This window comes from Perca fluviatilis, chromosome 4 (genome assembly GCF_010015445.1).
Source record: "Perca fluviatilis chromosome 4, GENO_Pfluv_1.0, whole genome shotgun sequence".
Classification (NCBI taxonomy): domain Eukaryota; kingdom Metazoa; phylum Chordata; class Actinopteri; order Perciformes; family Percidae; genus Perca; species Perca fluviatilis.
In genome coordinates, this window is record NC_053115.1 from 15,990,679 (window position 1) to 16,011,966 (window position 21,288).

Below are 21,288 nucleotides of genomic sequence, written 5' to 3' on the forward strand. Positions count from 1 at the left end.
ATAGCTTCCCTAACTTTGCCTCCAGTGAGTCAAAGCAAATTCAATGAGGGGTTAAATGTGAGCATGATGTCCATAAGCTGAGGGATGTGAAGTTGGGTTGTGCAGGAAGCAGGGAGAGCAGTTTCCTGTTATGTAGAAAAGAGCCTGTTGTTCACCAATCAGACAGGAAAACATGGCTGGTTTATCAATGAAGGAGAGCTGATTTAAGATCACAACTTTTTTTAACGAGACAGTGTCAGTAATACAGATTCATATGGCTTTATGATTATATCCAGAAACAACTGGGGTCTGAGAATGTATTGTTCTCATCTTTTATAAGGCACAAATTATTTGTTTATAAATTGTAACAAATGGCTTTGTTCATGGCTAGTAAATAATTTACTAAAGCTTTACAGATCAGTTATAAGCCATTAATAACAACCACTTTTGGGTTGCAAGGTTGTTAAATGCTTTCTATTTGCTAAAATGCAGTAATACATGGTAGTAATTCATTAAAATATTCTCCTTACATTCATAATGAGCCATTGCATGTGCAAACATTTAAGGTTAAGTCATTAATAAATTATTTTTAATCCATCAAATCTGCAGTTATAAATGTTGGTAGTCAAACACTCACTATCTGGCAACCCAAAGGTTGTTCTTATTAAAGGCTTATGACCAATCTATAAAGCATCAGTAAACCAACAGTAATAAAGCAATAAAGTAAAGTATAACCCTTTAGAACGTATTGTTTTCTATCACAAAAGTTGCTGTTTGTACATGCAGTCTAATGTGTGATCAAGTTCTTATTGACAGATTGTATTATAAATGTAATGTCTGAAATATGTATGTATCTTTTACTCACTTTTACCACCGTCAAGACATCCACATTACCATTTACCCTTTTGCTGTAGGCCTATTATTAAAATAATCAGCCTTTTATCAGACAGGCTGATATTGACATTTTCAACACTTGACCGGACCTGCTGTTGCTGTAACAGGGATCCTGGTCTGTGCTGAGCCTATCGAGCTTTTTTTTCTTCTTCTCCATTTGGTTTCCAGTCGCGTCCCGCGCGCTGTAGGACGCACACACGATCAGCTGAGCAGCGTTTTCCCTCTCAGTGGAAGATTAGACAGAGCTGTTGTTCAGTCAGACTCACTCACTCACTCTCTGTTTGCACAGTTCAGCTGAGTTTTTTCCACGGTATTTAGCTTTTTGTGAACCGAAGCTGCTTTCGTGGACGAGATGTTGGAGATGGTCGCTTCGAAAAAATGAACACAGGTGAGATATTCATTTGAAAGGACAAGGGTGGTTTTGAACCAAATATATTTCACTGTGTGCTCGACAATTTGTATATTTTGAGCATGTGAGTATTAAGCATTAAGCTCGACATAGAGTTTTAGTTTTTATCATATCTTATTTGAGTTTTTGCTACATTCCTGTAAATAGATGGTGAATCTAATTTTACTTATTAGAACATTCCGGTCCTTCTCTGAAAGTTATCATATTTCGTGGGAGTTAAATATATAAAATATACATGTGTTGCTTTTTTTGGTCACTGTAGCATATATAAAGTATTTTTCTCAAAGCTAAAGGCAGCCTGAGAGGGGTTCTCGCTTAAATCACAGGAAGTGAGTCAGGGAAATCCCTTACTTTTTTTTATTCATTCTCCAAGGATGTAAAAGCCAACATTACTCATTTAAGTCCCTTATTATGTCTTTTTATAACAATTCTTTTGTTTAGGTAGCTCCTACTGGAAAGTATGACCTACATTTAATAGGTTGCCAGATTAGTTCTTTTTTAAATATTGTGATTTTTGTGTAAAATATAAAGGTCAAACTGCGACCACATGACATCTAAATGTGACTATTACACAAACACTATAATAATTTTATCGTGTGAAGTTAGAATCTTTAAGCAGTTTTAGGTCACAGGGACACAATACAAATGACCTGTAAGCTATTTTAAAGTTTGTAATCTTACAGTTTCCTTTTCCTGTTGTTCTTTCAGACTGCACCAAGCCTTCTGTTGCTCCAAAGCCGAGGTTTGTTTGTCACGCCAGCCTGAAGCTTCCCTCCTCTCTCATGTCTGCAGCCAGGGGTCCCAAACCTTCAATCGCCCCAAAACCTAAAGTCACACCAGAGCTTAATGGCAACCAGGGAGGATGCATCAATGGCAGCTTGCTAAATTCAGATGGTGAGGTCGATGAAGAGCATGAGGCAGAGAATGGTCTAAAGAAAGATAAACAATGTAATGCTTACATCCTCAAATCACCACAAAAAGATGGTCAGGGGACAGAGGATGAAGAGGAAGAGGAAGAAGACATGATTCAGAAGATGGACGATGACTGGAGGTTAACTGACAGTGCTCTAACAGAGGAGGTGGACTCCCTGGAAACACTTTGGGTCAGTGATGCTGGGCTCACAGCTGACTCCGAGGATGCAGTGGAGATGGTTGACACGGACGTCGAAGGTTGTGACGCAGGCGAGGCCCTGGCCGACACAGATGGCCTCTCGGTGGGAGACATTTCTGTTAATAGCATTGATGAGGAGGCAGGCTGCTATTCTGCTGAAAATCAAGACATTAGGCAGGAGCAGGAAAAGCTCCAGATCAAGGAGGATGAAACAGGTACGGCAGATGATTTAACTGAGTCCCTCACAGACGAACCTGGTCTCCTCAGCAATGAAAACGTGAAGGACACTGATCAGAAACAAGTTTTTCTAACAGATGGGGAGGAGAAAGAAGAGGAATCTGCTCCTGATTGTGGCATCACTTGTAACATCCTGAAGTTTAGATGTGGCCATAACGTGAAGGAAAAGGGGGAAAACCTACAGAACATTAGTTTTTATGACTTTATCCCCGAAGACCAGAAAAAGATTGAGAGACACATTGCCGTAGTGGATGATCCAACTCATGAGCCTTATTACGTCTCTTCAGAGGACATTATTAACAGAGAGATGATGCCAAGAAATAACACAGCTCATGGACAACCACAGAGTCCACTTTTGTCTCTAAAAATCAGTGGAGTAGCAGCTGGGAAATATGATGAAACGGCAGAAAATGGACAAACGGAGTGTGTGTCCTCTGAGGATTACGTGGATGTTGGCAACGGTCTTGAGTACAGCAGCTACAACAGTTATGAAAACAAGGAAAGAACCAATCAGAAAAGGACTGAAGAACCCGAAGCTCAGACAGCGGAGGCCTTGCTCGATCATGTGGACTGCCAGCCGAGGTTCAGGCTGGTATCCATCTCAGTGCCGACGGACACTGACACCTCGCTGACATCTTCTCTCTCGGAATGCCAACTGCTTTCCCCGAGTGACTCAGATGTCTTTGAGGAAGACCTGGATGGTCACATAGTGCCGTTTCTGGATGACACTTCTGACACGGAGCAGGACATCAGTGATGAGCATGTCTATGAGGAGCCAGGGCACAGCTCTGAGGGTGAAAATGTTTTTCCTTTTCATAAGAGGACAACAGAGCTGCGCTCCAGCTCACAGTCACATCGCATTAATAATAACGTGGCTGAGATAGGAGTGCAGTTCATTCAGAGGCCCTACATGAGTGGATTTGGACAACCTGCACTGAGCAGCAGCCCAATGTTGAGCTCAATGCGGCATAAGAGCTATGGCAAACCCCACTATTTGTCCTTGTACCCCCGCTCCCTCTCCATGGAGGGACACGACATGCCTCTGGGTGTCTACAGCTACATGGATGGATCCCCAAGACAGGGAGGTGCCATTTGTTCATCTGGAAGCTTCTCACGGTGCTCCCCTTTATTGTCCAGTGGCCTGTCCACTCCGACATCTGTAGTGGATATCCCACCTCCGTTTGAGCTGGCCTACATTACCAAGAGGCCCATCACAAAGAGTTCCCCCTCGCTTCTCATCGAAGGAGATTCGTCAGAGAAAAACAGGAAAAAGAAATCCTCCATTAAGCGTTTCCTGATGCTTAAATTTAGGCGGAAAACAGAGAGCAAGCCTGTGGTGGATGTCAACCCGTCCTTGTTTAAGTCCTCAGCAGAGTCCAACCACCACACGCCCAGCAGACTGCTGGATCTAGACAGACGCAGTATCAGTAGCTCTCCACAGCTCAATTCACACTCTGTTAGTAAACCTCATGTTTCATCCGAGCCGGCCTCCACCTTCTTGCTCTACCAGGAAAGCAAAAGAAAAGGGAGCTCTGTGGCCTTTCTCAATCGCAGCGTTGTCCGGGTGGAGTCCTTTGAGGACCGCTCCCGTGTGCCTTTCACACCTCTGCCCCTGACCAAGCCTCGCTCCATCTCTTTCCCCAACGCAGATACCTCAGACTACGAGAATGTACCTGCCATCAGCTCGGATTATGAGAACCTTCAGGTCCCACAGCGGAGGCCCATCCGACAGGTGCCATTCACAGACTACTTTGACCGTCCCAGTCGGGCGCTGTCCCCTTCCAATGACACCGACGGTTACGTGGATATGAGCAGCCTCCCTGGGTTCAAGGGTAAAACTCAGTCACCTGAACAGGAAACAGAAAGGTATGTAAACAAGAGTCTACAGCCGCATGGCTGCTCTGTGAGGTTGTATTTGAGCTAAATGCTAACATGCTCACAATGACAATGCTAACTTGGTGATGTTTAGCAGTTTTAATGTTTATCATAAATACATCTTAGTTTAGTGTGTTAGCATGCTAACATTTGCAGGTATTTGGTCATAAACCAAAGGAGTGGATAAATTGAAATTTTGATCTGATGACGGTGCCAAAGAAAAAGTCTAATTATCACCAAAGTCATTGGGATTCATCGTCTGGGGCACCTGAACATCTGTACAAAATTTCATGGCAGTCCATCCAAAAGTAGTGATGGGCCAACCGGCTGGCGTTGCCATCCATAGAGCCATGATTGATGCAGCTGGATAATATTAGTGATCCTTGCCATCTTTTACACCGAGCACAAGCTTTTTTATTACTGCTCGGCCACTGTGTGGGTTTAACAATGCCCCTGGGGAGGATGATTTATAACTTCATGTTGAGTCCCCTGACCCTGCGATCACAGCAGACATGGAAGTGATCAGTGGCAGGGAGGACAGTGCAGTAGCTTCCCTCATGGTATGCACGGAGATGTACTAACCTCAGCTGTGATGTGTCTGTGTGTTGTTGGGGCATGTTGGGTGATATAGAAGGAAATGCTGGAGGTGGGGGTGGTCTCTTCAGATCTTAGTAAAAACAGGCGGGTGTCATCCATAAATCATCTTTTCGGGTGTAAAAACAGGCCCCCATATTGATGCTGTAGGTAAAGTCTCTCACCTCCCTGCTGCGGCATTATTTGTTAGTATGATCATCCATGCTATGCTGACATTACCCCAACCCCCCTGCATTCCTGTTGGCTGTGCCCATATCATACAGATTGCTCAGGATGATTAATAGTCAGAGCCTTTTGGAGTCATTGCTCTTCTCTAGCCAGTCAGGAACAACATACTGAGATACAATCTCAGCCTGTTGTTCTGTAGTCAGCAGTTGTTCACTGCAGTGCTTCCCTCTCATCCTGTTTACCATTGTAGTTTTGTGTGCAAGAAAAACTCCACAACAAAGCCTCTGAAATGCTGGAAGGACAGACATTTAGTTTGATATTAAAACTAAATCAAAGTAAATAAGTTAATACAACATATTCTATCCTCTCTTAAGGTTTTAAAAGTGTTTTAACATGTGATTTGTTTTTTATTTGTACACATTCATTTAAATCTTACACTATTCCACTATTCGAAAAGTGTGTGATTGTTCATTCATTTAGCTTATTTAGTGTAAAATGATACTTAAGTGATACTACAATACAGTGTTCACATGTTCTTTTGAATATGGATAGGTAAATATGAGCCTGTGTAGACTTACTGGGTTCACAATGAGCAATTTAAGTTTTGACTGTGGTTGTGCCTTGAAAGCATTAAATTAGACAATAGGAGTGAGTGTTTACTATTACTTAAGGTATTGTCTTAAATTCAGATTACTGTGTTTGTGATGAAAGCTGACACAATCGAACGATTAATTGATTAGTTGATCTTCAGAAAAATAGTTGGCAAAAATTATGATAAGTGTAACTATTTTTTGGTTCCAATCATGCATTTCCATCTTCACAATTGTGAGGATTAATTGTCTTCTGTATTTTACATCAAATTAAGCAATTTCAGTTTGTAATTTTGGGCTTAAGGAAATTCACAGTTTTCAGACATTTTATAGACCAAATAATTAATTAATTAATCAAGAAAATAATGGAACGATTAATCAATCAGCCCTTAGTTGTGGCCCTAACTGTGGACTCACTGCCAGGTCCCCTCTGCTGAATTATTAATGTCTGCTAAAAATAATTTTGTTATAACATTCGGATAAGACAAAAGTTACTGTATGTAAATTAGGTGCCATTGTGAAGAATGTTCTGCTTATCTTACTCTCTAAGTTATCTTGCACCTAATTCCTCCTGGGTGCCATATTTTGCCATTATTGTATTGCACACTTTGTTTGTAGTCCATACCATGCAACCATGGTCTTGAGTAAATCAAATCTGAATATACGTAAATCTGCGAAAGATACATTTTTCCCCACACTGTTAACATAAATTAGGGCAGGTAAGTCATCAAAGTTCAACATTGGACGCCTCATTTAGCACCATTTAGCACCCGCTCTATTTTATATAATTGCTTTTCCGCCACAAAATAGACAACTGCATAAGTTGCCTCTGTGTAACAACCTAAGCTGTCTATGGAAATAGAAAAAAAATACAGTGGTATGATTATTATTTCCCACACTTTGAGCTTCCAGTGAACACAGTGCCTGTAATCACAGTAAAGCAATATCCGGATGGACAGAGTCAGTGGTTGAGGCTGTTAGTTTTGCAGTACCCTGAAGGGGCAATATTATCAGATCATAGTTTGGAGATTATTTGCCCAATCACTTCTATCACCAGAACAAAAAGAAAAACCTCAGGCAAAAAGAACATGTTTTATATTTGTATCGCCCTCTGTAATTTATCTCCATAGATTTCGCCTTGAGCTTTCATACAACATTGCAGGACTATGAGAAGTGACAGAGGCAGTTTCTGTGTGGGTGATATAAAAGTCTAATATAGAAACCGTGCATGTGTTTGTGGTTCAAACACCCTCTGGTATCTCATCCAAAGTTTGATCCAGTGAGCAGTAATGGGCCATGCAGCTCTAATGTGTGTGATGCAGAGATCTGAACTGCTCACATATGCTGTTCATAGTAGCTAATTTGCATCTCAGTGGGGTTAAATCCACCGGTGCTTGCAGAGAAACATGGCAGGAACATTGGCAAGGCGATTCATTCATATAGAGGACCACTACATCACTATTGTAACTTAGGACGTATTTTTATTTGCATAGCTTACACTCCCCACTGAGCCGCAGCCATTAGCATATTCATTTAGGCTCCCTGCAGAAGAGAATCTCGTAGCATAAAATACCGACATGCGTCCCTGGTTGGGTACAGTTGTCACCGCAGGCCTTTCAGGATCAGTTTATTGGTTTCTTTTGACCGGCAATGTTTTATCTATTCACATTTGCTTCTAAACGCTGAATATGTTTATTATAGTGATATTTCAATTTAGACAACCATAACGGACCATAAAGATGGCTTAGATGGTTAAATGAAATTCATCTGATTTATTCTCACATTATTGAAGGTTTGGAGACAGAACACAGTTCATATAAAACCACTGAGCCATACAGTTTACTTGTAGTTCCCAACCTTGGGGTCAGCACCCCACCAAAGGGTCACAAGATGATTAAAGGAAAAGAAAGAACATATATTTCTCTCATGCAAAGTTAGTTTTTATCTGACATTTCTTTTGTCTTGAGAAATACGAGACATAACGGGATATAACGTGAGCTTTAGAGTTGCTAATACACAGATTTAGTTACCTTAGGACAGAGCCAGGCTAAGCTAGGCTAACAGGCTTCATATTTACTGTACAGACAGGAAAGTGGTGCCAATCTTCTCATCTAACTCTTCGTAGGATAGTGGGAAAATTTTGCCTTAACCGCTCACCGATCATGTCCACACCAAGGCAATAACTTTTCATTGGAGGGCATGAGTAGACAATCCTTCATTTTAGGGGGTCAAAAGCTTAAAAGGTTGGGAACCATCGGACTAGACCTGTATATAATGTAATGCAGGTATTTGAAGTTTAAATCAGAGTCAGTGTTGAATTATTCCAAAAGATGCATTTAGTCTTCAGTCTACGCAACTGAATTTGTTACTGCTTGACAGCAATTATAATGTTTACTTACATTATGAACTTATTGTATGCATGCTGTATTTCACCATAGCACCCCTTCTTTCTCACCAGTGCCTATACAGAAGCCTACAACGTGTGTTCGGTGGCTGTCTCTCCACAGACTGTCTCTGTGGGTGATGTCGGGGGAGAGATGGCGGGTGAGGAAGACCAAGGACGCACCTCTGAGGAGGAAGAGGGAGGTGCAGACAGTATTTATGAGAGACAGGTTAGTTCTGACAAATGTTTGTTGAATTGTGGAAATGAATATTCATACAACATGTAGATTATTCCTGTTGTGAACTTTTAAATATCCTGTATGGAATTCTAAAAATGTTTTAGTTTATCGTTTGTTAATTAATTAATAATGTTTTTCAGTTTACTGTTTTCACCAAAGGACTGTTAACCACTATCTTTTAAAAAGTGATTTAATTAGTTTGTTATGTGTACATTTCCAAATGGTAGGTAGAAATAATGACATATTTGAATAAAAATAAAACAACAAAAATAGTCAACAAAATAAAGCAAAGTGAACAGTTTTTCACCTCACAAGCCAGGATTTTAATGCGGGTTAATGGAGGTTAATGGGCTACTACAAGGCTGTCCTCATTATTTAGAATGTGATTGCTGCTTGGAGAGGGGGGCCAGCTATATTTATTGAATGGGTGCCAAAATGCTTCAGCTCTTCCTAACCCTGGGCTTATTACAAGTAAATAATATGAATGGTTACAGCATGACGGCCGATCCAGAGCCTTTTACATCGCGAAAGAGCTGGTGGATACTGAGAGATTGTAAGTTACATGTAAACTAATTTCCATTATGAAACATTTTTGCTAATCGGTCAAAACTAATCAGGTTCCCTTCCGTTCCCTGTTTGACTGTGTTTTTATTTCTCTGTCCACAGACATGTGAAAGCCCTCAAGCTCCTCCAGGAAGTAAGTGATGCATCTATATTCTGTTTAGATTTACTATTGCAACATAATTCTCATCTATGTATTTAGATATTTTCTATGGGAAGGAATTACAGTAGTTTATACATAAGGCTACAGTAGGCTGTCTGAGAACTGTGTGAATTAACTAATTATTAGTATTAAATGATTGTGTGTGAGTTGATTCACTGAGCACAAATGCTCATTCACATTCACACCTGAAAGCTGTACACTACAAACACAGTCTGATCTTTTGGCCTCTGAGCAGCTCCAATGGAGCAGTTAGGGCTTTTGTGCTTTGCTCAAGGGCACCTCAGCAGTGATAATAGAGGGAGGAACAAATGCTTTCTTGTCACTTCCCTTTCCTAGATATATCCCTCTGGTGTGGGGATTCAGCTTGTGACCCAGACCACCACTGCTTCAGTTTTCTTATCGATGATGAGATTTCTTGATACAATAACTCATGTACTCCCTGCTGTCAGATATTATCTTGTTACACTATTGCAAAAAAGGAAGGAAAAACAGGGGAAAAATGCAGACTTTAGTGAAATTGTCAGTATAGTGAGATTTTAAACATAAACCATGAAAAGTAACCATTCCTTCACACTCGCCGTGAGCCAGGACTTTCGGGAAGCAGTGGGGGCAGCAGTCGGGGACGAGGGGGAACCTGTGTTAGACGAAGAGAGGCTTCGAGAGATTCTCAATGAGCTGCCTGATGTTTACACCCTGCACCGCCGAATCCTCACCGAGCTGGAGAATCGAATCCGACACTGGTGAGACACGTACACTGTCCAACACTGTGAATACTGACATGAACACATATGCGATAACTAAAGAGGAATTACCATCCACACTCTCACATCTGTTTCTCCATCATTCAGGGAGGAGAGCCAGAGGATTGCAGACATCTACCTGTCTAGAAAAGCAGAATTTTTGGTTTTCACCACTTATATCGGCCACTATGATCGAAGTATGAGCCTGCTGGATGACAGCTGCCGATCTTCACCTGCCTTTGCAGCAATTGTTCACCAGTTTGAGGTCAGAACGACAGTGCTTAACTCTAAACACAAAACACATAATGCAACACATATTGCAATCAACGAAAATCAACATTCAAAACCATACCTTCTCAAAGTTATACATACCTTGATACAAATAGGTCTCTCTGAGAATAAAAATGCCCTCTGATGTGCTCATGGGAAAGCACATAACTATAATGAGTAACTTTACTTACCACAAGTTCATACTTACGTATGAACGTCCTATTTTATTGATTTTTGTCATGTAATTAAATACAATAAAACACAGTTGGGTACAACTGTCTGCCGCTAAAGCTATGAGCTAAAAGACACAAACTAGCACTTGGTCACTGCTGTTGTCGTAAAAACAAAACAGAATTGCTTTTAACAGCAATTTACTGGTGAAAGAAGTTATTATTGTTAAACGTTATTATTACATTTTTAATATTCATTTAAATTCCCCCCTTTTTTGTGCTGATCCGAAAATTGATCCGATCCATGACTCAAAACCGTGATCCGTTCTGTTATCCTTTGCACACCTATTTGAGAGGGATGGGAAATTATATTGCAAGCCATTATCTCATTGTTTCATTATTAAATTGTTTGGTAAAGTTACATAAGAAGTCAATATAGGCAGTTTAAAACATGGCAACCATATTGTCAATTTCGGCAAACAATAGCTGAAGCCTGGTTGCCAAGCTGGCAACCACTTAAAATAGTTAGCATTGAGCCCTGCCAACACAAAGAAAGTGGAAGGTGTGGGACATCTGACCTAAAAAGAGGGACATCCTGCGGAATTTCCGGCGGCACCTGAACAATCCTGGAAGTGGAACGTCGTCGATATAGACTACAAAGGTTTTGATTAAAAATAACCTCATATATTTGATAGTTATCAAGAGCCTTACTTAGCCCTTATCAGCAAAGTTCAGTGTGTGTTTGTGCGCAATGACAAAGATGAAGTGCCGGTTTTCTGGTAGCAGAAATGGGGATGGCTAAGTGTGTGGTGTGTGGTGCTGGTCTGTGTGTGCGTGTGTGAAAGAGAGCAGTTTTGACTAAAAGCAAAGGATGTAAACCATTTAAAGGTTCAAGCCAAAGGCAGACAGCTAAGTGAATAAAGGTAATAATTTAACAGTGTTCTTGCCTGTCAAAAGAAACACCCAAAGGAAAAATATAGGCCGCATGTTTAGATGTTAAGTACTAATAAGTTTGGTACGAGTCACTCAACTGTTAACCACTGAATGTCTCTTTATAAAGCAGGGGATTATAAAATTCATGTAGGTTGCATTTCCCAACATATTCAAACAATGCATTTTAGTGAAGAGTTATAATTAGCCTCAATTAAATGAACACACACAAGACAGTGTTTTTAAAACCAGTCAGCCAGAGAACCTATTAAGTTAATTATTAAGTTTAAAATATGAAAAAGAAAATAGGATATACGATAGTATGACAGTTCAACAAGGAGATTGCAGCATCTCTTCACTATCCACTGTTTAATTTACAATCAAATATTGCCAAGCCATGGACAAAGGAGTTTTCAATATTTTCCCTACATTTTATAGTCCACAGAGGAGAAGACTTGGCAGAAAGTCTTTGCAGAGCTTGGCAGTTTTCACTATCTGATTTAAAAGCACCTGTGTTTACAGAGAGAGAGAAAGATATTACTAATTAGGGTTGGGTATCGTTTGGTTTTTTTCGATTCTGGTGCTAAATCGATACTTTTAAAACGGTGCCGGTGCCGGTGCCGGTGCCTAAACGGTGCCTGAACTGGTACTTTTCAATAAAGTTTAAAAAAAAATTAGAAGAAAAAAAATAAGGGTAGTAAACAACAGTCAGTGACTTGTTTATTGCTAAGGCCATGGTCAAAATTAAAGATTTAATAATAATGTAATAACTATAACAATAATTTATTTCACCAGTAAATTGCTGTTGAACCCCAGATGGGAAAAGGGTATTTTACAATTACTGTGAATGCACCACGAGGCTACCTGTTTTAAGTGAATGCACCGTCTGTGTTGTTTAATTCCGACAACGGCAGCTGCGAGTGAACGCACCGTCTGTGTTGTTTAATTCCGACCACATAAACATAGTACTACTACTGTATATCTATGAATTGCGACAACGGCAGCTGCGCTGCAGAGCAGACTGTTACATCCCGCTGTTGAAGTCCTCCACAGTGAAATACAGTCACACTTTACACTGTTTAACGTTAGCTGTCAGCATTTTACCGGTGTTTAATCCAGCTGCTAGCTAAAGGTAGGCTAACGTTACATGCTGTCAGGTGTAGTGTAAAGTCAAGCACCGAAATGAGGCACCGAAACTTTCGTTCTTATTCGGTCTCGTTACTACTGTTTACGTCGGCACCGGTTCCCTATTGGCACCGAGTTTCGGTACCCAACGCTATTACTAATTAAAGCTTTAGTGCCTAACTTTTTGATATTAATGAACGTCCGTTACATTCAAGCCATTGCCAAATTAGTTGATACAAAGCTAATTAAGACTATCGGCTCCACAAAACTCTCTCTGTATTTCTCAGTATGGCTGTGTTCAGAAGATTGTGTCGTCCGGTAACTTTCCTGCACAGAAGCTCGAGTGAAAATAATTACCTCTTCTGAAGAGTCCATCATGTTTAATCCTCCGTGTCCTTCTTGGTTAATAGCAACTGCGTGGAGGAGGGGTGGGGGCCGACAAGTTTTGTTGTCATTACTTAGAATTCCTCATGGGGGGGGGGACAGAAACTACGCAGTATAGCTTTAAAAGTGATTATTGAAAAAGAGGGTGTTAATACATAGAGACATGCAGGATTGATGTCTTTTCACACGCACACATACAAACAAACAAACAAACAAACAAACACTTCCTGCGAGGCACCTTGCTGACCAGCAGTCTGTGTTATTGGCCCTTGTTCAAACTTAAAATATGACAGGTGGTTCTGCTCAAAGCTCCAGTGATGTTGTATAATATTCTTCTCAGTGCAACTTTTCTTTTTTACACACTCTGTGAGATCCCTTGACCATTTTAATTAGTCCGACATGATGTTCATGTGGATTTCTACAGTAAATATGGCCCCAATTGATAGTGATAGAGTGAAAATGTTGAATTTGTTTTATTTGTCTCAGCAGCAGAATCCAGCTGGAGAAAAAGTGTCTCTGAAACATCAGCTCCTGCAGGTCATTGTGCGTGTGGCTCAGTACCGCATGCTCCTCACTGGTGGGTCTTGTGTAAAGGACAAGATTTTTCTGATTAAAAAATATATATTTCACCCTTAGTGTTTGCATTCTCGACTCTGAGGGGGCATTAATTTTCCCTCACTTCTTACAGATTACCTGAACAACCTCTCCCCCGATTCCAAGGAATATGAAGACACCCAAGGTACTGTAAACAAACAGCACACCCAGAGTGGACAGAGGCAGTTACTCAGAGGAGCGCCTTAGTGGCCTGTGTTTGTGACTGTGTTTACAGGGAACTTTTTTGCTTTCATTTGGCATGGAGAGACGGCCATCAGAGAGCCAATTTAGATTTACTTTGTTTGTAGTGGAAACCACAAACAGTGATTTCAGCGCTCTTCTGTGTGAAGACTGTAATGTGTAATTCATGAGAAGGCCAGTTTCAGCAACAATATCTTTTATCTCCAATAAGGGAGCCACCCCAGTCCAGACTTGTAGACACATCCAGGCTTTCATTTCAGGTTTTATGTTTGGTGACTTTCTAAGTAGAGAAGATAACAAAGGTACATCTGATCAGTTATGAATATTCATTGTTCACTTTTTTACATCTGTTTCTTTTACAGCTGCTGTGGCTGTCATATCTGACATCGCAGATCAAGCAAATGACAGCATAAAACATGGGGTAAGTGTCATGTGGAGGTTTATGTAACTCTTGATCCCAACAAACACAGATTTGCATCCAGAATATCTTATTTTCAACATAAACCTTGGTCAGGGCTGAACACACATTAAAACACACTATATGGTTTATTTCTGTGTCTCTATTTCTGTAAAAGGATGAAAACTGGACCCTTTATAACTTTAAGATAATCTCTGCTTAAATAAATCATAATCTTTACTTAAGGTTGAATCTGCTTTCAGGAGACTGATCTCTGGCACACAAAAAGTCAAGACACCTATAAACATTTTTCATTCTTATTGTTTCACACTACTAAGGCATTGAGCAGTGGTTCCCAACCTTTCTATCTCAACAACTATTGGATGGATTGCCATGAAATGTGTTACAGACATTCATGCTCCCCAGAGAATGAATCCTAATGACTTTTGTTACAGTATACGCTTGAGCGTCACCACAAAGTTCCCATTTGTGGTTTTGAGTGAAATGTCTCCACAACTATAGATGGATTACCTTAATTTGTTCAATACTTTGATTTATGACCAAAAACCAATAACATTATTCCCATTGGCCACAGCTCTGCTTTGTTCTTAGTGCTAACTAGCAAGTGCTAGTTAGCATGCTAATACATTCAACTGAGATGATGATATATAACTATACATCAGAATGTTTAGCTCAAAGCAATGCTGTACAGACTTAAATAGAGGCTCTTTTTTATGGCTACAGTAGTTCTAGCTAGAGCCGCATGCCAAATGATCTAAATAATGTGGCTCATTCTAAAAAGAACACGCCTGCCTGATCCAGGTGATAACTATGTCTAAAACAAAGGGAGTCGTGAAATTAGCCAAGCAGAAGATAATAGTTTGGGGTTTACCGGAAAATGACTTGTAATGGACTCTCTTTTGTGTCTCAGGAGAACTTGTTGCGTCTGGTCAACATAGAGTACAGTGTTCGTGGCCAGCGGGACCTGCTGCAGCCTGGCAGGGTATGACTCTGATAACAGCATTGTTTCTTTGCCAGTCCACCCTGTCTGCCCTGCACCGCCCTGTGTTGCCCTTTACACAATCATTCAGCTGGGAATCCCCAGCCGGCCCAGTTTTAAAACAACATTAATTATTGCAGATGCCCTCTGGGTGTCAAGATCAGATGACTTGTGAAGTATTCACTTTGGTCTGGTGTAAATGCTTTTTTTAATCAGGTCTTTGTGAAGGAGGGCACCCTGATGAAGGTGAGCAGGAAGAGTCGACAGCCCCGCCATCTGTTTTTGGTAAACGCTGCTTCCTATTTGTAGTTTTTAAGTTAACAGACACATTTGCCTGTTAGTCATATATGTTAAGTTTTATAATCGTTGTATTTGCTTCATCATGTAACCACAGTAAGTTAAAATGTAGAGCCATGCATTTTCTGTCTGCTGTGTTACTATGTCCAGACTACTATACGAACAGGGTTTCCTGGCAGGATGTTTCTGAATGCTGACTTCCTGTACCAGTTTTTTACTGACAGCACAGGGAAGGTCAACACCAGCTCCCTATCCGTGTGCACCTGTGAATTTTTATGACTTTAAATCTGTCAGTTAAATATTAGTTTCATGTGTCTTCAGCACCTTATATAGACGTAGCTTTCAGCTGACTAAGATCATGCTAAAGCAAACAGGGATGTAGAGAGAGGCGAGAAGGATCTAATCGATAAAGCTGTATGTATAAACTAAGTCACAATGTTATTTGTATCATTTTTCACCACCTGTCACAGCCAGGTTAACAATGTCATTTATTTCATGAAATAGACAGCTGAAAAAGAGAGAGTCAAAGATGCAGAGGAAACACTGCACCAGGCATTCAGTTTGTTAAAATCATTAGATTAAGGTCGCCCTGAAATGTTATAATCAAGAGAGATTAGAAAATGAAACGCCTTCGCAAATTATCCATAGAGCATCATCATTGCTTTTCCCTCCTGTGGCGTTTTTGAAATTTGTGGTCTGGGCTCGACACTAAAAAAGCTCGTAAATGTATCTTCTGGAGGAATGTTGATAATCATCGCTGCATAACTTTTATCCTGCCAGTTTATCCACCCAGACGCTGATCACGTGTTATCAGCTATTATTAATGTGGGAGACAGCATAATAAAATAAGTCTGCAGGAGCTGCCCAGCTCACAGGTATTCAAACACACACTGGACAAATGATACAGTGGTTAACAATCCAGTTTGATTTCAACTACTTAGTTTTTATTTACGGAGGTATCTCATTCATGTATGATCATAGAAATTCAAGGTAGGGGTTTTAAATTTATACTCTAGATCCCCCACACAGAGAAACGTACCCCCTTCGGTGTATGAATGTGAAAACAGCCTTCTAGTGTCGAACTTTGCATATATATTGATCTGCACAGTGAAGCTTGGAAACATCCACGTGAAGTAACAATAAGCCGGTTTTTATATGGAATGGACTTTAAATGTATGCTTTGTGGAGTGGACAATGGTGTAACTGTATGCCATCTTATCAGAACTAAGAGAAAAAATACACACAGTTTGCTGTGAATTTTTATCCATCATGTGAATCAACTGTGAAGTCATAGAAGTCAGGTTTTGTAGTAGAGTGCCATCTGGTGGAGAATTGATGCACATACATGAATGATAAAGTCTGTGCGGACTATTTGGATTATTCTACCTTGTTTTATTTGATCCTTTCAACGAGTCCTCTGTTCTGCAGAATTTACTGTGAATTATGAGTGTTATCTCTGTCTTTTGTTAGATGAATGACGTGCTGCTGTACACCTACCCTCAGCAGGATGGGAAATACAGACTGAAGAATACTCTGCCACTCACTGGCTTGAAGGTCAGAGTCTTTCATTAAGTCGCCGAAATCTCTTTGATTTTTAACCATGTTTTCCCTTTAGAATCCCATAGGAGTTGATGTGCAATAAAAGCTGAAAGTACACATGTAAAAAGTATAGCCATGAAAGTATTAAAAAATGTACATATATGTATTTTTGATTAAATGATTTACCTGTTGGCAGTTAACAGACAATGTGAGAATGGAAAAAATATGCTGTTCCTAAACTTTCAGTTTGATTTATGATGTTACTGATTTCTCAGGTCAATAAACCCATCATGGAAGATGTCCAAAATGCACTGAGGATTGAAGGAACAGACATCTCCATCACTTTGTCTGCAAGGTGGGTCACTGTACGGTGTCCTGCTTGAATAATAGCTAATATCTAATAATGGCAATGATTAAAAGATTAAAACTTACTAGTAAAAATATTGTATTTAGTATTTTTTATTTTTTTTTAATAGTGTTGTGATTTTGTGTGTATTATTTGCAGTTCCTTCATTGAAAGAGAGGACTGGTTTTACACTCTAAGCCGCACTGTGACTGAACATGCCAGGGGATCTGTAGCATTCAACAGCTGCTCAGGAGAGGTGAGCAAATTCTAATGACATTTTCCTCAGTCGTGCTTATCCTCACCCAACCCGAACGAGATTAATGTTATAAGTCATCGTCATTAATCTCCACAGTGTTTTAGTATGTTTTTCTGATTCTGTGTGTTTGTTCCAGGCCAGAGATCGTCTGCGGTTGACTCTAGGAGAGAAAGCCCCTACACTTGTTCCAGTCTCACAAGTGATGATGTGCATGAACTGCACCTCAGATTTCAGCCTCACTCTCCGCAGACACCACTGCCATGGCTGCGGAAGAGTGAGTCACACACATATAAAACGCGGTGCTCTATAGTACTTTAATATATGTTAGGGGATGCAACAACTTGTGTCTTTGACCAGAGCGTTGAGTGTGCTGAATGAGTGTGTGCTTTTTAATGTGCCCGCCTGTTTTAAATGTATGTTGTTTGACACAGATTGTTTGTCGGAGCTGCTCCAGGAACAGATATCCACTGAAATACATGAAAGACCGCATGGCCAAAGTGTGTGATCACTGTTACAACGAGCTAAAGAAGAGAGGTGGGGAATCTCTGCTTGAATACATTTTTAGGATTCATCAATCACTTTAATAGACAGTCTGCCTATCAGCCCATACATTTAATATTGCCATTCTTCCGCTCCACCTACAATAGACTGAATTCACTGTGAGATTACACTCCAGTTTGTGTGCTATACATGAAATATACAGAAAACTGCAAAACTGAAGTTAAGGTTCAATCGTAAAAGAAACCTTTCCCCTTATTGTCCTTAGAAAAGTCAGCACATTGGTTCTTATTGTTACTCATGCATATCCTCACTATGATTCGACATATACTGTATATAGCCTCTGGCTCTGCTGCAGTATTGTTCAGGCACCAAGGTTGCCCAATTAACCGAAAAGTCATGTTACTTAGTTTGTCTGTGTAGGTGTCATAGTATCATCCTTGTCCTGTGGTTAAAAATAAATAATATTTTTCTGCAGGGGCAGATGTGTCTGCACTGTCAGGTAAGAGTAGCCCTCGTCCAAACCGCTCCAGTCGTCCTCTCTCTGCTGTGTTCCAAAACATTCATCCTCCCAACATCTGGAGACATCGGAAAGGCACTGCTTCCTTCACCCAGGTACGCCTGCGACATGAGAGGGCCATGTTCACTGCACAGTGCAGAATACTGAATAGTTGATACAGATGACAGCTATGCCATGTTTTGTTAGTAACATTGGTAGTTATCAGTTCCCTCCTTCCTCCGTTTTGTGCAGGTGACAGTGTCAGAGGAGGGCTCCATTAGTGGCGCTCTACAGCGCAGCAAGAAGAGCAAGAGGAACTGGAAGAGACTGTGGTTCCTTCTAAGAGACAAGGTGCTTTACACCTACCGAGCCCAAGAGGTGAGGGGAAACATGCACTCCCCTTTAACCTGAACAGCACATATTCACACTTGAACATACTTGACGCTGTGAGAGGTCTATTAGCCATCATAACTACAAGTGCTGAAATGCCTACAGTTACATCACTGTATCTTACAATCCATTTCTGTTCCCCTGATTAATTTTCTGTCTGCAGGAGAAAGTAGCATCTGAGAGTTTACCTCTGCTGGGCTTCACAGTAAAGCTACCTGACAAGCAGCTGGGAGAGGAGGAGTCCAACATCTTCCAGCTTTACCACAAAAACACTTTGTATTACTCCTTTAAAGCTGAGGACAACTACACAGCCCAGAGGTGAGAAGCATACCTCGTCGATAGCTAATTTCAAAATGTTTAGAGATTGACAATTTAGATATTAGTCTGATGAATCGCAGAGTTGTTACTGATAAATTGCCATCTGGTAAAAAAACTGAAAAAAACAACTAAGAAAAACAGTTTTTTACTTTCCCATTACTCATTGGGTCCCAAAGGGTTTTTATGGCCCAAGATTGGATAGTTTTCCTTGACCCACAGACGACCAAGTAGTCATTGACTTGACTGGTCTCAAGTGGAAACGTAAGCAACACCAAATTTGGAGTTTCAGTGTTTTCTCTGAACAGCATGTGGAGTTTACGAAAACAGAAAAGTTACTCCTATGGGACAAAATACAATCATTTTTCAAATTCAGGATCAAACTATAAAATTGCTCAGTTAATAATTGAGCTATATGTCATGCTGACAGGCACAGAGTTGGTAGTGTTTAGGCAAAGCAGACTAAATCTACTCTTTTAGCACAACAGCAGTTCTTTCTGTTTTTCTCCTAATGTAAAATCCTCTCCGCATACAGGTGGGTAAATGCCATGGAGGAAGCCACATTTTTATAGGATCAGCTACTCTGGGTGAGTTGCCTAAAATAGAAGTCAGCTGCCTTTCTTCTGCTACAGACTGTGAAACCAAAAGGGGAAGATGGGGATTAAAAACCATTTTTTATTTTATGTCTGCAAGTTGTAACTTGTATGGCTGGACTGAATAAAAGAAGAAGAAGTGTTCTTTGAAAGGGGACACAATTACCTACTTTGTCAACCTCCAGTGTCCCCTGCCTGCTGTTACAGCAGGTGTGATGCTGAGAGCCACGAGAGGCGTTGGCACAGATACCTGCCAGTGTGGAGCATTACATTGATGTGACCTGAATTTCCTGCACCGGCTCCAAAGCATGGGGAACATTATAGATTTTTGGAAAAGAAAGATATTCTATGATTTTAACTATTTTTTTAACATTTCAAATATTTCAAAAACAAAAAAGAAAAAACTGAACAAACATACACTTTAACCACAGTCATTGTCGTTTCCAGAGAGGCTAAAAAAAATAGTAATACATTTCAACCTCCCTTAAAAATGCCCAAATCTGGAATGGCCTGATCTTCAGTGAAAAATGAATTAGTTATGCCTTTATTTCAACAGGTGTTCTTCCACTGGATTAAATGCATCTCTATGACTAATACTTTGAAGCACAGGCTGTATCAAAGAATGAGTAATTTTATATGTATAAGTGTCTGCAGCTTTTCCGTGCACTGTGTTGTTGGAGATAGCCCTGTCAGTGAATAAACAGTTTCTATGCTTTTTGCACTAACATAAAAAGGAATGAACATGAAATATGAGTGAACATTCATCATAGAGGCCAAAAGCTTCAGCTATTGTACTACACTTTTTTTTTTGTAATTTACTTTACATACTTTTTTAAATGTTGCCAATTATGTCTTTATTGTCATAAATATCTAAAACAAAAAAAGTATAATGTAAATTCTTATTTGTATAAAGACTCCACACCCGGTTGTGCACAGTTTGTTGCCCCGGACGGAACCATAAATCACTGATTTCACTGATGTATAATCGGTGTCTTGGACTTTGTACTGTACTTGATGATTTATTAAGTTTGAATTTCTAACACTATTATTTTAAAATCAAGTAAAGGCGGCTTTAACAATGAAAAAAAGTCTGTGTCTGTTTTTTCTCTTAATCCTCCTTATGTCCTCTAGATGGCAGGTGGACTAAACATTACAACAGGCTGGCTTTGACTTCCTGTCACTGTGCTGATGCTGATTGCTGATGGAGCTCAATACATATACATACATACATACATACATACATACATACATGAAAATGAAAACATTAGCCGCCATGCTGCTGAACTGTTTGCCCCTATATGAATCTGCACTGACATGTAGTCCATGTGTGGCCTGAGCCGATGAAACACCAGGCTGGCGATAGATCACATTTTGAGCTGCTCAGGACGACATGGGGACTGATGCACAGACCATTCTGGCCAAAGAAAGGCCAGGCCTGCTCTGCTTCTTGTCTCCCCCTGAGGCTTCCTGACCCAGAATCATACTAGGCGGAAAGTTTTGCTTTCTGGGGCTCCTAAAAAGTTGCAGGCACCTCGTCCTATA

At 40.3% G+C, this 21,288-nt stretch overlaps 1 protein-coding gene across 3 annotated transcripts; it reads left to right on the plus strand.

Annotated features, from left to right (window-relative positions):
• The first annotated feature begins 1,055 nt into the window (after positions 1-1,055).
• On the plus strand, positions 1,056-20,828 carry LOC120558102 (FYVE, RhoGEF and PH domain-containing protein 5-like). Of its 3 annotated transcripts, none has more exons than XM_039798969.1 (21): positions 1,056-1,261; positions 1,991-4,496; positions 8,316-8,469; positions 8,973-9,031; positions 9,145-9,175; positions 9,791-9,942; positions 10,051-10,207; positions 13,308-13,398; positions 13,510-13,560; positions 13,979-14,037; positions 14,945-15,016; positions 15,230-15,298; positions 16,781-16,864; positions 17,125-17,204; positions 17,355-17,451; positions 17,588-17,725; positions 17,883-17,985; positions 18,428-18,564; positions 18,701-18,826; positions 19,002-19,156; positions 19,689-20,828. In XM_039798969.1, exons 1-21 carry the CDS (start codon positions 1,252-1,254, stop codon positions 19,723-19,725), a joined length of 4,368 nt encoding a protein of 1,455 aa, XP_039654903.1. In that variant the 5' UTR covers positions 1,056-1,251; the 3' UTR covers positions 19,726-20,828. The 3 variants fall into 3 exon arrangements, with proteins under 3 accessions (XP_039654903.1, XP_039654905.1, XP_039654904.1); XM_039798971.1 differs by having other exon boundaries at positions 18,701-18,799; XM_039798970.1 differs by having other exon boundaries at positions 13,311-13,398.
• Positions 20,829-21,288: the final 460 nt, after the last annotated feature.